At 33.7% G+C, this 12,705-nt stretch overlaps 1 protein-coding gene across 3 annotated transcripts in view; it reads left to right on the top strand.

Moving 5' to 3' along the window:
* The window catches only part of UPF2 (UPF2 regulator of nonsense mediated mRNA decay), an 86,179-nt gene that overhangs the window by 52,473 nt on the left and 21,001 nt on the right, over nt 1-12,705 (top strand). For all 3 annotated transcript variants that reach the window (XM_054695089.1, XM_037510606.2, XM_037510605.2), the window contains exons 12-16: nt 958-1,143; nt 3,091-3,294; nt 3,904-4,179; nt 6,408-6,591; nt 10,994-11,133. In XM_054695089.1, coding sequence (XP_054551064.1) covers nt 958-1,143; nt 3,091-3,294; nt 3,904-4,179; nt 6,408-6,591; nt 10,994-11,133 — 990 coding nt within the window. The remainder of the gene's footprint in view (nt 1-957; nt 1,144-3,090; nt 3,295-3,903; nt 4,180-6,407; nt 6,592-10,993; nt 11,134-12,705) is intronic.

Here is a 12,705-nt window from a genome sequence, read left to right as displayed (position 1 = left end):
AATGGTTGAATCCTCAAAGTGGTCCACTTGTAGTGAGATGAGCTGTAAACACATAGTTCCAACACCATGTTGTAAGTACTTAGATGGAGATATGCAAATAGGGTTAAGGGCTTGTGGAGGGTTATTTAAGCCAGACCAAATGAGTCAAGAAAGATCTTCCCTAACAACTTCGTAGTATTTACTGCTACAAACTTGATGTCACATGCTTGGAATAATAGAAAGGTGAAAAACATAATCCCTACCCTTGTTAAGTTTACAGTCTGATAAGTCAGACAGTGGAGTAAGTTGACAGTTGAAATAAATGGTAGCTACAATACAGGTAAGCACAGAATATTATGAAATGTAGGTAGAAGAGGAAGCACTTGCTATGTCAGGAAAGTTTTCCTGGAAAAAATTAATGTTTATTTTAGAGACTAAGCTTGAGTCTCAAAGGCAGAGTAGAGACACTACGTCAAGCAAACTGCAAATTAGACAAGGGAGATTGGCACAAACTATATTTATAGAGTCCTGACTGCTGTGCTAAGGAACTGAGGACTTTCTCCTGATGGTAGTGAGTAATTATTGAAGCATTTTAAGTAAGTAGCATAAATATGTTCAGATTTAAGTTTTAGGAAAGATCATTGTGGAGGAGATAATAATGAGGTGGCTGAGGACAGAGCTAGACAGAGCAGTCAAAAGGCTGTTGTCAAAACCTGAGGGGATAACAATGAAGAAATTTTTAAGTGTTTTATTGACTGAGACCTCAGACCAAGGAGCCATGGACTAATTTGTTCTAAAGAAACATTAGTGGTATAATAGGGTCTTATATCTCTTAAAAATACCTAATAATTGTTTTTTCCTTTTTAAACCCTTTATCTGAAATCTTATTACTGACATTATAATTTTACTTAAAACTTCTATTAGAAGTTCTAGATCTAGAATGAAAGTGGTTTGATAAATTCACACTTTTAATTGTAGGAACAAATGATGCGAAAGAAACAAGCAATGCATCTCGATGCAAGATACGTCACAATGGTGGAGAATGCCTACTACTACTGCAACCCACCTCCAGCTGAGAAAACTGTGAAAAAGAAACGTCCTCCTCTCCAGGAATATGTCCGGAAGCTTTTGTACAAGGATCTCTCCAAGGTGACCACTGAAAAGGTAAATCTTAATGAAATCATCTAGGATAGTCAAATTGAGGTTTGTGGTTGTGCTGAGCTTATATACAACCAAATTTTTCATTTTAATGATTTTAGTATTAAGAATAGCATTCTTTCTTTCTAATGAATGCACTAAATGGTTGTATATGTTAGTTTTTATAGATTTTTTGGTTTATAAATTGCTTCAGTACAACATGAAGTATAAAAGAAATATAGTTTGCATTATTCACATTTTATAAGAAGAGAAGTTGAAGGGGAGATACAAAGTCCCAGCAATGAAGTTTAGGAGAGGGGTAGGATTAGACCCCAAGTTCCATTATAATTGATTCTGTACAAGGCATCCTAAGAGGAATTCATATGATAATACATAATATTTCAGATATGTTTTGAATGACATCTTAATTTTAATTAAAATGGTAACTTTTCTGAATTTAATTTTGTTTCTGCACACACGCGCATGTGCACGTGTAGAAATGGAACTTATCTCTAGTATTCTATAATGAATGTGCCCTCAAGCATTTTCTTTAGGGATTCTTAACCTTTAGTGGGCTTGGGAGGCAGGAGACATGTTCTTTCTGTAATTTTGTATCCCTTGAGCTGTCTGTTTTTCTGGAGAGAGGTTCTGTAGTTTTCTTCAGATTCTCAGCAGAGTTCAATTTCCAGAAAGCCACTGACCTGTTGCCTTAATTATTGTTGCTACCTTATTAGTAATTTCACTTTTAACTTACATATTTTGAATAAGACATTTCTTGGTTGACATTTCTTGGTTGAAACACAGTGTAGACTTTTTTTTTTTTTTTGGTAAATTGTAGGTTTACATGTTTGGTTTTTATTTTTTTAAGATTTATTTATTTATTTATACAAGCACTGGGTACAATCAGAAGCGCGGGAGGGTGAGAGAATTCGCCAGAGCCAGAGCGGGGAGCAGAACAGGCAGACTGACGAAGTACACTGCTAAGGGGAGCAGTGGAGCCGCAGGAGAGGTCTGTGCACCATGTGGGACCCTCGCAGGCGGCTGGGGATCGAAACGGCGCTGCAGAGGCTGTGACGCAGCCCAGTGCTCAACCGCTGTGCCACCGGGGAGGCCCTAGACTATTTTTTTAAGAAAAATAATAGTATAAAACAAATTAACTTCTTAATGAAATAACCTGTGGGGAGGATAGGACTGTGGAATTGTACATGTATTCTACGTGGCCAAGGTGGAAGGTAATGAGGAATGATAGTGCAGTTTTGAAAACTGAAACCAACTTTCAGAGTTTCAGAGATAAGATAGTAAGTTTGCACATGTCATTATTGATAGGTTCCTAGAACCTTCCACTTTAAGCCAGATAGTGTACAATGAAGTCAGTATTACTATAGACTAATTGATGTAAACAAGAGTAGTTTCTATAGCATATGTCTAGTCACAAAAATATCACCAAACTCCAAAATAAAGACCATCAACCCTTCTAATATTCAGCAGTCATTTGTACTCATTTATTCATTTTCCAATTCACTTAATTCCAGTTCATGTCATAGGTAGCCAGAGAATTTCCTGGTCTCTCAGGACACAAGGTAGGAACCGAGCCCGGACAGGACACCGTTCTTTCAGAGATCACACATACTTTGTGTGTGTGTATTTACATAAATGATACATAAAAGAGAACAGATTATTTTTTGGTGAACCTTGGATATTTCTATTAGTGTATATTGTTAGCTTCATGGAAGACTAAATTGAAGCCCTAGGAACTGTGGGGCATTATGGAAAGATTTAGGAAAAGTGAATAAATTTTGCTTAAGATTAGGAAAATCTCATTTTTCCTACTAAAGTGAAGAGTTTAATGGAAGTATTTTCCATTTTGAAAGTTCTCTGACTACACTATCATAATAAAATATAACTAATATATTGCCTAACTTAAGACTACCATGTGCTTAGTTTAGTGATTTAAACAAAATTCTCTTCATTTAGGTCTTGAGACAAATGCGAAAATTGCCCTGGCAGGACCAAGAAGTGAAAGACTATGTTATTTGTTGTATGATAAACATCTGGAATGTGAAATATAATAGTATTCATTGTGTAGCCAACCTCTTAGCAGGACTAGTGCTCTATCAAGAGGATGTTGGAATTCATGTTGTGGATGGAGTTTTAGAAGATATCCGTTTAGGAATGGAGGTAATAAAGTTTTTCTTTAAAGTTGTCCAGTTGGAGTTTGTGGATAATTTAAACAACCTTTTAATCAATAATTTGAAAACTAATCATTCCTAAGATGTTGTTTACTATTACTCCTTTGGAATTAGTAGTTTCTTAAAACTTGTCATGTCAGATTTTCTAACCCTCCTTAAGGCTAGTTCTGGAATATTTTTTCCTTTTTTCTCAAACCTAGTTAAGCTTATTTTGGAAGTGTATAGCAATTTTTTCTTTCTGAATTATTATTGGGACTTAAGTTTTAAGAATCTGTAAATTAATTTATGAGAAGAATTGATAATCAATTGATGAGAATGATTTTAAGCAGTTCCCCCTTTCTGCAGATTTATTGTTTCCTTAACTCCTGGATTGCAAAGAAAATAAGCTGTGGGGCCTGGTAGGGAAAGTTGTGTTTAAGCTGTTTTTAAAGATAGTCATTTCCTAGAGATAGAAAAAGAATATCAGTGATTATCTTATTAAAAAAGGAGGAAAGATTCCATTATTTTTTCTCTGCTCAACTGAGAGGAGGGGGCATTTTACCTCTTTTCCAACACTTTAGCTATTCTTTAATGGAAATCTGTTTTTTTCCCCCTTTAGGTTAATCAACCTAAATTTAATCAGAGACGTATCAGCAGTGCCAAGTTCTTAGGAGAACTTTATAATTACCGAATGGTGGAATCTGCTGTTATTTTTAGAACTCTTTATTCTTTTACTTCATTTGGTGTTAACGCTGATGGCTCTCCAAGTTCACTGGACCCTCCTGAGCACCTTTTCAGAATTAGACTTGTGTGCACTATATTGGATACCTGTGGCCAGTACTTTGACAGAGGTTCCAGTAAACGAAAACTTGATTGCTTCCTTGTGTATTTTCAGGTATATAAACTGAAATAAGCAGTTTGGTGTCATTTAACTCATTGTTTGTGTTAGGCAAAATATTAAAGTAGAAACATTGTAGCATTCACATGTTAAAGATATGTTAATAGTTAGATTAATTCTTCCTGTAAGGATGCTTTAGAGATTTAAATACATGTAGTGAGTTCTATCATGTAAATATTCTAATTGCATGGTGATTTTTATACTCCATAGGGATTGATCATTAATTTGGGAAATTGTTTTGGTAGTTTTTAATTTTGGTACAGTAATGAATGGTTTAAATGTGATTTATATATACTTGACAACATTCTTCTCTTTTATGTTCTCATTTTACATACAAAATCTTATTTCTAAAATACTGTTTTTTGAAGGAAAAAAACCTATCACTTTTGGGGAAATACTATTTTTAACAGAGAATGCAATATTTTTTCATTCGTTGGTAAGTTTTTGGGTTGTGGTTTCCTGATTTTAATTTCAGTGAAGTATATAAACATAACATAGTACAACTACGGTATAAATAAAATTCAGATACCAATAGAGACAGTATCACAACTTATATAAAGCTGGTGTTCCAAAAGTAACATGTGGGTTTGGAACCTTATCACCATTTTCCATAATATGCAATGTTGTATGTACCTATTAGGGTGGGTAACTCACTACTGAATTCTCCAGATGTCACTGTGACAAAGTCCCAGTAGTCTCACTGATTCTATGTCATCATATTTTTAGTGTTGCTTTTCTTTACTCATAGATGAATAAAATAAATTTAAAACTACTATTTGAGATAACAGAAATACATTCACTCAGCAGTTGTTATTAAGTGGGAGTAAATATTCTTGGTGGAAAGCAGTTTAACAAGGAATCCTTATTTGCATTCACTCTGACATTCTAGGCTGAGAGTAAAGAGCCACTCAGGAGTATCCAAGAGTAGAAAGAGACAGTTTGATTAACAGGCCAAATGTAGGAATATATATATGGATTGGGAGTAAGAAGTGAGTGGAGGCCTCGTGATGAGGTCAGTGTGCTTTGTTAAGTATAGGAAGGCCAGATAGAAAGGATCACCTGAAACAATGCTTCTAAACTTTAATGTACATACATTTCACTGGGGGATATTGTTCAGTTGATCTACTGAGGGGATTCCTAAGATCTGCCTTTCTAACAGGCTCTCAGTTGCGATCCACACAACAAGATCCTTGTTGTAGAGGAGAAGAAAAATAAAGCACCCAGAAGAATACGTTTCTTGTTATACATAATTTAAATTAAATACTTGTTTAATTGTTACACACAATTAAATTTTTAAGCTGTGCTTTTCAGTAATGTAAACTTTTGAAGTGTAACTTCAAAAGAAAAAGGCTAGGAAATCCCTTAACTTTGCCATATACACAGTAGATGTTCAATAAATGCTTGTTGTAAAGATTTTTATGTATTTCAAAAATCTTCGATACTTTGATCAGAAAAATCAAAAGCAGGTAGCATAGAGAAAATTACAATGAATATTTATTAAAAATATGACCAACTCTGGTTGTTTTGTAAAATTGAATATTTATTTTTTTTTTTTAATTTTTTTTTTTTAAGAGGCACGTATTTTATTTATTTATTTATTTGTTTGTTTGTTTGTTTATACATGCACTGGGTACAGTCAGAAACGCGGGAGGGTGAGAGAATTCACCAGAGCCAGAGCGGGGAGCAGAGCAGGCAGAAGGACCGAAGTACACTGCTGAGGGGAGCAGCGGGCGGCAGGAGAGGTCTGCGCGCCCTGTGGGACCCTCCTCCGGTGGCGGGGGAGCAGCCGGGGATCGAACCTGCGCCGCAGAGGCCGCGGGCAGCTTCGCAACCCAGCGCTCAACCGCTGCGCCACCGGGGAGGCCCAAAATTGAATATTTAAACCCCACTGGGGGCTTGGGAGTTTGGTTCCTGCCTTGTTTTAGAACCTGAAAATTTATTGGTATTTATTAATTTTTCCTTGCCTTTTAAAAAATGATTTATAGTATTCACAATTAAAAAATGATAAGAACAAAGTCACCAAATAGCTAAGAAATTGTATAGTTGGAAGGCAATAATTGAAATGAGATCAATGTTGTTGACCAATTATAAAAATGATAGGTGTTTTATATAACCTTTTTAGCTTAATTATTATAACTAGGTAACATCACAATACAGATTATTATTTAAAAAATATTTTGTTATTGAATTTCTTATCGCTGAATTTATTTTTCATTTGTTATCAGCGTTATGTTTGGTGGAAGAAAAGTTTGGAGGTTTGGACAAAAGACCATCCATTTCCTATTGACATAGATTACATGATCAGTGATACACTAGAACTGCTAAGACCAAAGATCAAACTCTGTAATTCTCTGGAAGAATCCATCAGGCAGGTACAAGACTTGGAACGAGAATTCTTAATAAAACTAGGTAAGCAATTAATTACAGAGAGATAATAAAGATGATATTTGGGAGATTGTTTCTGGAACTTGATTTATAATGTTATCAGTTGCTTTTGTATACTTTCTGTTTTTGGTGTTGAGTGCTACATAATAGTGTTAGGTAAGATCTGGGTGGCATATTTCTTGATTTCATTAAATAATCCCAAATTAGAGGAAAACAGTCCACATAAGACTTGAAGTAAATGATAGTGATGAAAAAAAAAATTGTCTCCTCCTCTATTATAGAATTTTTGGTTGCTAGCATAAAAATATGCTTTTGATTAAAGCTTCTCTTATCATTATGTTTCATGTCTTTTTAGTAAGCATTATTCCTAAGGCAGTTTATGCTAAAAACTAGAGTACTTGTTAGAAGTTTGAACTACAATCAAGGATTTCAGATGTTATTCTCTAGAAGAGTTGTCTCTATTTCTAAGGACTATTGGAAAAAGTGCTGCTAGAAGATATTATTTACATTTCTAATATCCTTTTGAGATTGTGGTAGGAGAAGAGTTAGCTCTTTAACAACTGTAGGAAAGGAGCTGTAGCTTTGTCAACGAAAATAGATGGAACAAGGTGTAGCTTTACCTATCTGGTTTGCTTGTTGACAATTCTTCACATGTCTTCAATGACTTCACATTGAAGTCATTTCAAAGTGACCTTTTCAGGCTACTAAGCTAGGGCTATGTATCCTGCTAGCAGTTGGTATCTACCTTATGTCTCTCATTAGGATCCTGACCTTTGTCAGTTAAACTGTTTCTATCAGTTGACTACATTGTGTGTCTGAGGGGGGGAAAATCACTTTTTCATGGTGAAAACATTTGTGTTTTTTTTCTTCTTAAAACTTTTTTTATATTACATCTAGCATATTCATAGGATTTTTTCCTGCATATTAAAGTTTCTTTTGTGCAATTTTTAACTTTTCCTATTTTCCCTACTATCACACAAAGACATATGTGATTCTTTTTGTTCTTTGAACTTTGTTTCAAATTATCTACTCTCCTTTTCTGATTTCTAATTGTGTAGAATGATCATTTCAAGAACAGGGCTTATTTATCTACTTATTTATTTTATATGTTTTGAAATAATTAAGCTTTAGCTTTCTTTCCCAAAAACCTGTATGAATGGTACTCTTTATATATTGGGCATAAAGTAATAGTTTGATATCCAGCTTAGTAGCAGCAAAGAGAGAAGAGGTTTAAATTAAAAGACTTCAGACTCATTTTGAGAAGTCTGCCCTTGTTTAGAATACGGAAAGGAAAAAGTAGTTTACTGTTTGCAAAAGAAACTTTAAAGATATTCTCAAGTTGTCCCATTTTACTGCTATTTTAGAGTCTAAATATCAGGAAGAAGGTATATGCAAAAGTATTTATTAAATCTGTTTCTTGTTGCTAAACTATAAGACAGTATAGTATCTTGCCTTTGGTTATTTTTTGTTTTTAAGTGCTTGCAAATTCATTATTTCATTTTCATTTGAGAGCAGCCCATTGCTAATATAGTTAATGGGAAAACTTAGAAATCTTCCCCTATATTTCAAAAATCAATTTTAGTGTTATTAAAAGTAATAAATATTTCTGGCATAAATTTTGACAGATAGCTCTCCAGAATCACTGATGTCCCATATACAAGGAGTCCTGTGTTAACATTTTGATATATGTTCCATTGTTTTACAATTTCTTTCACATTCGTAGCTTTGTAATTGGATTTTTCCCTACTTACTAGACTATGAAATTTCTGACTAAACATTTTTCTAAATTCTTTTTTTAAACTGGCTACATTCCTTTGAAAGCCATGTGAATAAATTACATTGTAAAGCAAAAACATTTCATAAACTATAAATAAAATCAGAATAGAATAAAAGGCCAGAAGTAGTCCCAATTAAAGAAAAAATTAGCATATGATGATTAAAGAGTTAAATTTTTTTTTTTTAAAGTTAAGAATAGATCTGGTTATCAAATATTTGGAGAGGTGTTAATTTTCCCAGATTTTAAAATGATACAAGAAAGTATAGGCATGCAGAGACAGGTTTAGGGTTTAAAAGTCTTACATAGTGGAAAATAACTAAACCTAAAGTTTAACTGATTTCCATGCTAGGTTTTTATCACTTATATAAAGAGAACAGGCAGGCTGATAGTAAAATAAAACACACCAATAGATAATGAACAGGACATAATTGAGTAAGGAAGGGGAGGAAAGAGTTGGTGTTTTCACTGAGAGCTTGTTTGCCAGAATGATAGAGGAAGGAAGGTAATGTTACTCGTTTTAACAAATGAATTAAATAAAACCCAAATCAAAACTCTAGGTCAGCCAGTCAAGTCAGATTTCAAAGACTGTGCTCTTTCTAATTTACTATGTGAGGTAAATGCTCAACATGTCTAGTAAGCAGAGAAATAAGTTGAAATAATCTGAAAAGAAGAATTGTAATTATTACCATCTGTTTGAGGAGAGAAACTGAAACTAAACTGCTCATTTCTAGAGAGAACAGTATTTGATTTTGTTTTCCTAGTGCATTTAATTCTGGCACACACATTTTAATATTTTACTCTCTGGGTTTTGCATTTTGTTGTCCACATGTTCTTTATGCATACATTTTAATCCATATTGTTTATTTTAGAATGATGGTGTCCTTGAAGTTAGCAGCTGGGTAGTCTGTATTATACAGTTTTGCAAATGCAAACTATAATGCTTATAAATTATTTTTGAAACTAACTTGCATTGCAAATGAAAATGTCTTAGAAATAGTATTTTCCTTACAAATTAGAAAATGACTATGAAAGCAAGGCTACTTATTCTGAAAATTCTTTCTATGATCCATATTTTAAGAGCCTATAACAAAGTTATAATGATACCTTATGCCATGTGAGTTTATCTCCAACGTGATATTTTTATTGAGAATGCTTAGATTTATGTAGTCCTGACTTTTAATTTTTTACCTTTGATAGCTTAGCAGTCTAATACTTTCTTTAATTTCTCTACAATAAAATTTATTCTTATAATCTATATCTGTGAAAACTTAAAACTCATAAGTAGAAAAAATTTTAAATCAATGGGATCTTAATCTGAGACACCAGCTTTTCCCCCTCAGTATTACTTCCCTTTTAAAATTAATCTTTCTGAGGCTTCATCCATCTTCTCTCAATTTTTTTTTTAAATTTCTAGATTTGAATGTACTTTAAACTCTGTATGTCCATATTTTTGTCAGCTACTTGCTTAGATGTAGGACACTTTCACTTTTATTTGTTGGGTTATTCAAACTCTGGATTATAGTATTTCTCTTAAAATGAAAGGGTTAATCACCTCATCCTCGAAGTTTGTTTCTACTCTAACCTCCTAAGACTGCAAATAAGCAAGTATTTACTAAACACCTACTGTGTATTTCTTGATAAATGGCTTCTGATACGTTTTGAATATATAGAACAGGTTTTTTTGTCCTCGATATAACATTTGTGAAATCATTAGAAAAAGCATTTGCAGTGTATTGTTAATGTAAATATTATGACAGATTTTCTAAGTGCTTTAGGAACTGTAATAGGAAAAGCAACTGGTTAAAAAAAAGTACTCAATTTATACTAAAAATTAGACTAGGCTTACTTGAAGAATGTGTGGAATTTGAAAGTTCATATTGAAGAATATTCTGTATCAAGAGAAGTAGTCAGTGAATAAGATCCCAAAGTGGTTTGCTTTATGACAGAGAAGGCTTGAGGGAGAGCAGTGGAAAAGAGTTGAATCAGATAGGCTTCTTATATGCTTCTTCTTATGTGCTTCTTTCAAGAGCGTGTAATTGGAATTCAAATGATAACAAGGTAGAATTGAGTAGGCAATGAGATGTGGCTGAACATAACAATGTAGAAGCAAGCTCAAGCCAGGGAATTCCTTTCATAGTAGGATGTACACCACAGAGATGTACTCTGGTGACACGAGTGCTAGGTGTGTCACCAGAGAGCTTTGCCGCCTTCTCTCAGTCTTTATTTGCATACATTCAAATTGATAGTCAAATGTGATTTCTCCATTGAAACAGCAATTTATATCTGAGTTTTTAGAAATTCTTAAAATATCATTTGATTAAAAAAAAGTGTGACCAGGCTGTGTCTAACATGACCAGTCTCCATTCTGTGGAGCTAGTACCTTGTATGACTCTACTCTTTTGTTTGTTCATCTTAGACTGAGATATAGTTTAAAGCTTTGGTGGTTAAGAAATGTATCAGCTCCTTTTTGAAATGAAGGTGTAGCTATTCGTTTTTTAAATGTTCCTCAAGATATTTTTCAATAATAATTTCAATATTTTTCTGAGAAAATGGCTGTTGAATTCTTACTTGAAACATGCTTTTATACGAGTGCTGTATTATTGAAAACCTGCCTTTAACTTTATTTTTCCTTTTTCTTCTCATTTTAAGGCCTAGTAAATGACAAAGATTCAAAAGACTCTATGACAGAAGGAGAAAATCTTGAAGAGGATGAAGAAGAAGAAGAAGGAGGAGCTGAAACAGAAGAACAATCTGGAAATGAAAGTGAAGTAAATGAACCAGAAGAAGAGGTGATAACTTTTATTTATAGCAAATAGGTACATTTGTACAAGAGTATTTTAATTATATGAGCCAAGATTCCCTTTAAAATATGAAATAAGATCTCCCCCTTAGTTTTATTATAGTAAATGTAACTAGTGGTCTGTGTCTCTTGGAGTAATTGAGGGAATTTTTGTTAAATAAGAAAATATCTGCTATGAAGAACTTAGTAAATATTTAGTAAGATAATATTACTAGTAAGAATTTTTAGTAAGAAAATATCATAGGATTTTTTTAGGTTCACAGTAAAATTGAGGGAATAGTAGAGAGATTCCCTTTATGCCCAGCCCCTACACGTATATGCCTAACCCCCCACTGTTATCAGCATCCTCACCAGAATGGTACATTTGTTATAGTTGATGAACCTATATTGACACATCATTAGCATCCACAGTCCATAGTTTACATTCTACTATGGGTTGTACATTCTGTGGGTTTGGATGAATGTATAATCACGTGTGCCCATTATTATGATTAGTGTTTTCATTTAATAAGCAACTTGAAGAAAAAAATATAGAGTTCCTATGTATCTTACCTTTTGGATATGGACTTTTTAACCTGTAGGTTATAAAAACAAAATTACTGACTAGATATTAATGAATTTTGTTTTAGTTTTCCCCCAGATCTAATGAGATACAAAATTTGAGATCTACTGTAATAATTGACATGCCTTTTGTTTTTATGACTCTCTGGCCAATCTATATGAAATTGTTGTTCAACCCTTTTTTGATTTACCAAAATGTTATTTTTATATGGTTCACCTTAATAGTTTTCATTCTTGCCCTTCTTCTCCTAAATCCACTTAAGTCTTAAAAGTTACATCTAAAAATAATATCTGGCATTTGCTTCATAATCTGGTAATAGTCTGGGGACTAAGTTAGGAATATAGAAATCTACCACAAGCTAGTAATTGTTCATTTGTGTGATGGGTAAGTAAAGATTCATTATGTTTTCTCTTACAAACATCTATGTTCACATTAGAAGTTAAAAAAAATAAAAATGGGGCCTTCCCGGTGGCTCAGCGGTTGAGCGCTGGGCTGCGAAGCTGCCCACAACCTCTGCAGTGCCGGTTCGATCCCCGGCCACCGGCTAGGGTCCCACATGGCACGCAGACCTCTCCTGCCACGCCCGCTCTCCCCTCAGCTGTGTACTTTGTTGGTCTGCCTGTTCTACTCCCCACTCTGGCTCTGGTGAATTCTCTCACCCTCCCATGCTTCTGACTGTACCCAATGCTTGTATAAATAAATAAATAAATCTTAAATAAATAAATAAATAATGAATAGGAATTGGAATGTTTCTATAATTGATTTCACTATAAACAATATATATTGCTTTGTTTTGAAAATGAGGTTGTAGAAACATTCAACAATACAGTTCAAATTGGCTTATTATTTTTTTTTTTTTTTTATAAATTTTATTGTTATATTCCCCATACAATTGCAGCCCCCCCATTCTGACCCCAATCCCTCCCCTCCCGCCCCCGCCCCCCTAAAAGTGTCTCTGGTTCATAGTTTTTTGTTGATTTTGATTTTCACTTTCTTATA

Source organism: Talpa occidentalis, unplaced genomic scaffold (genome assembly GCF_014898055.3).
Source record: "Talpa occidentalis isolate TD23 unplaced genomic scaffold, MPIMG_talOcc4v2.1 talOcc4.14, whole genome shotgun sequence".
Lineage (NCBI taxonomy): Eukaryota > Metazoa > Chordata > Mammalia > Eulipotyphla > Talpidae > Talpa > Talpa occidentalis.
Note: the sequence above shows the minus strand (reverse complement) of the source record. Positions and strands in the feature narration are given on the sequence as shown.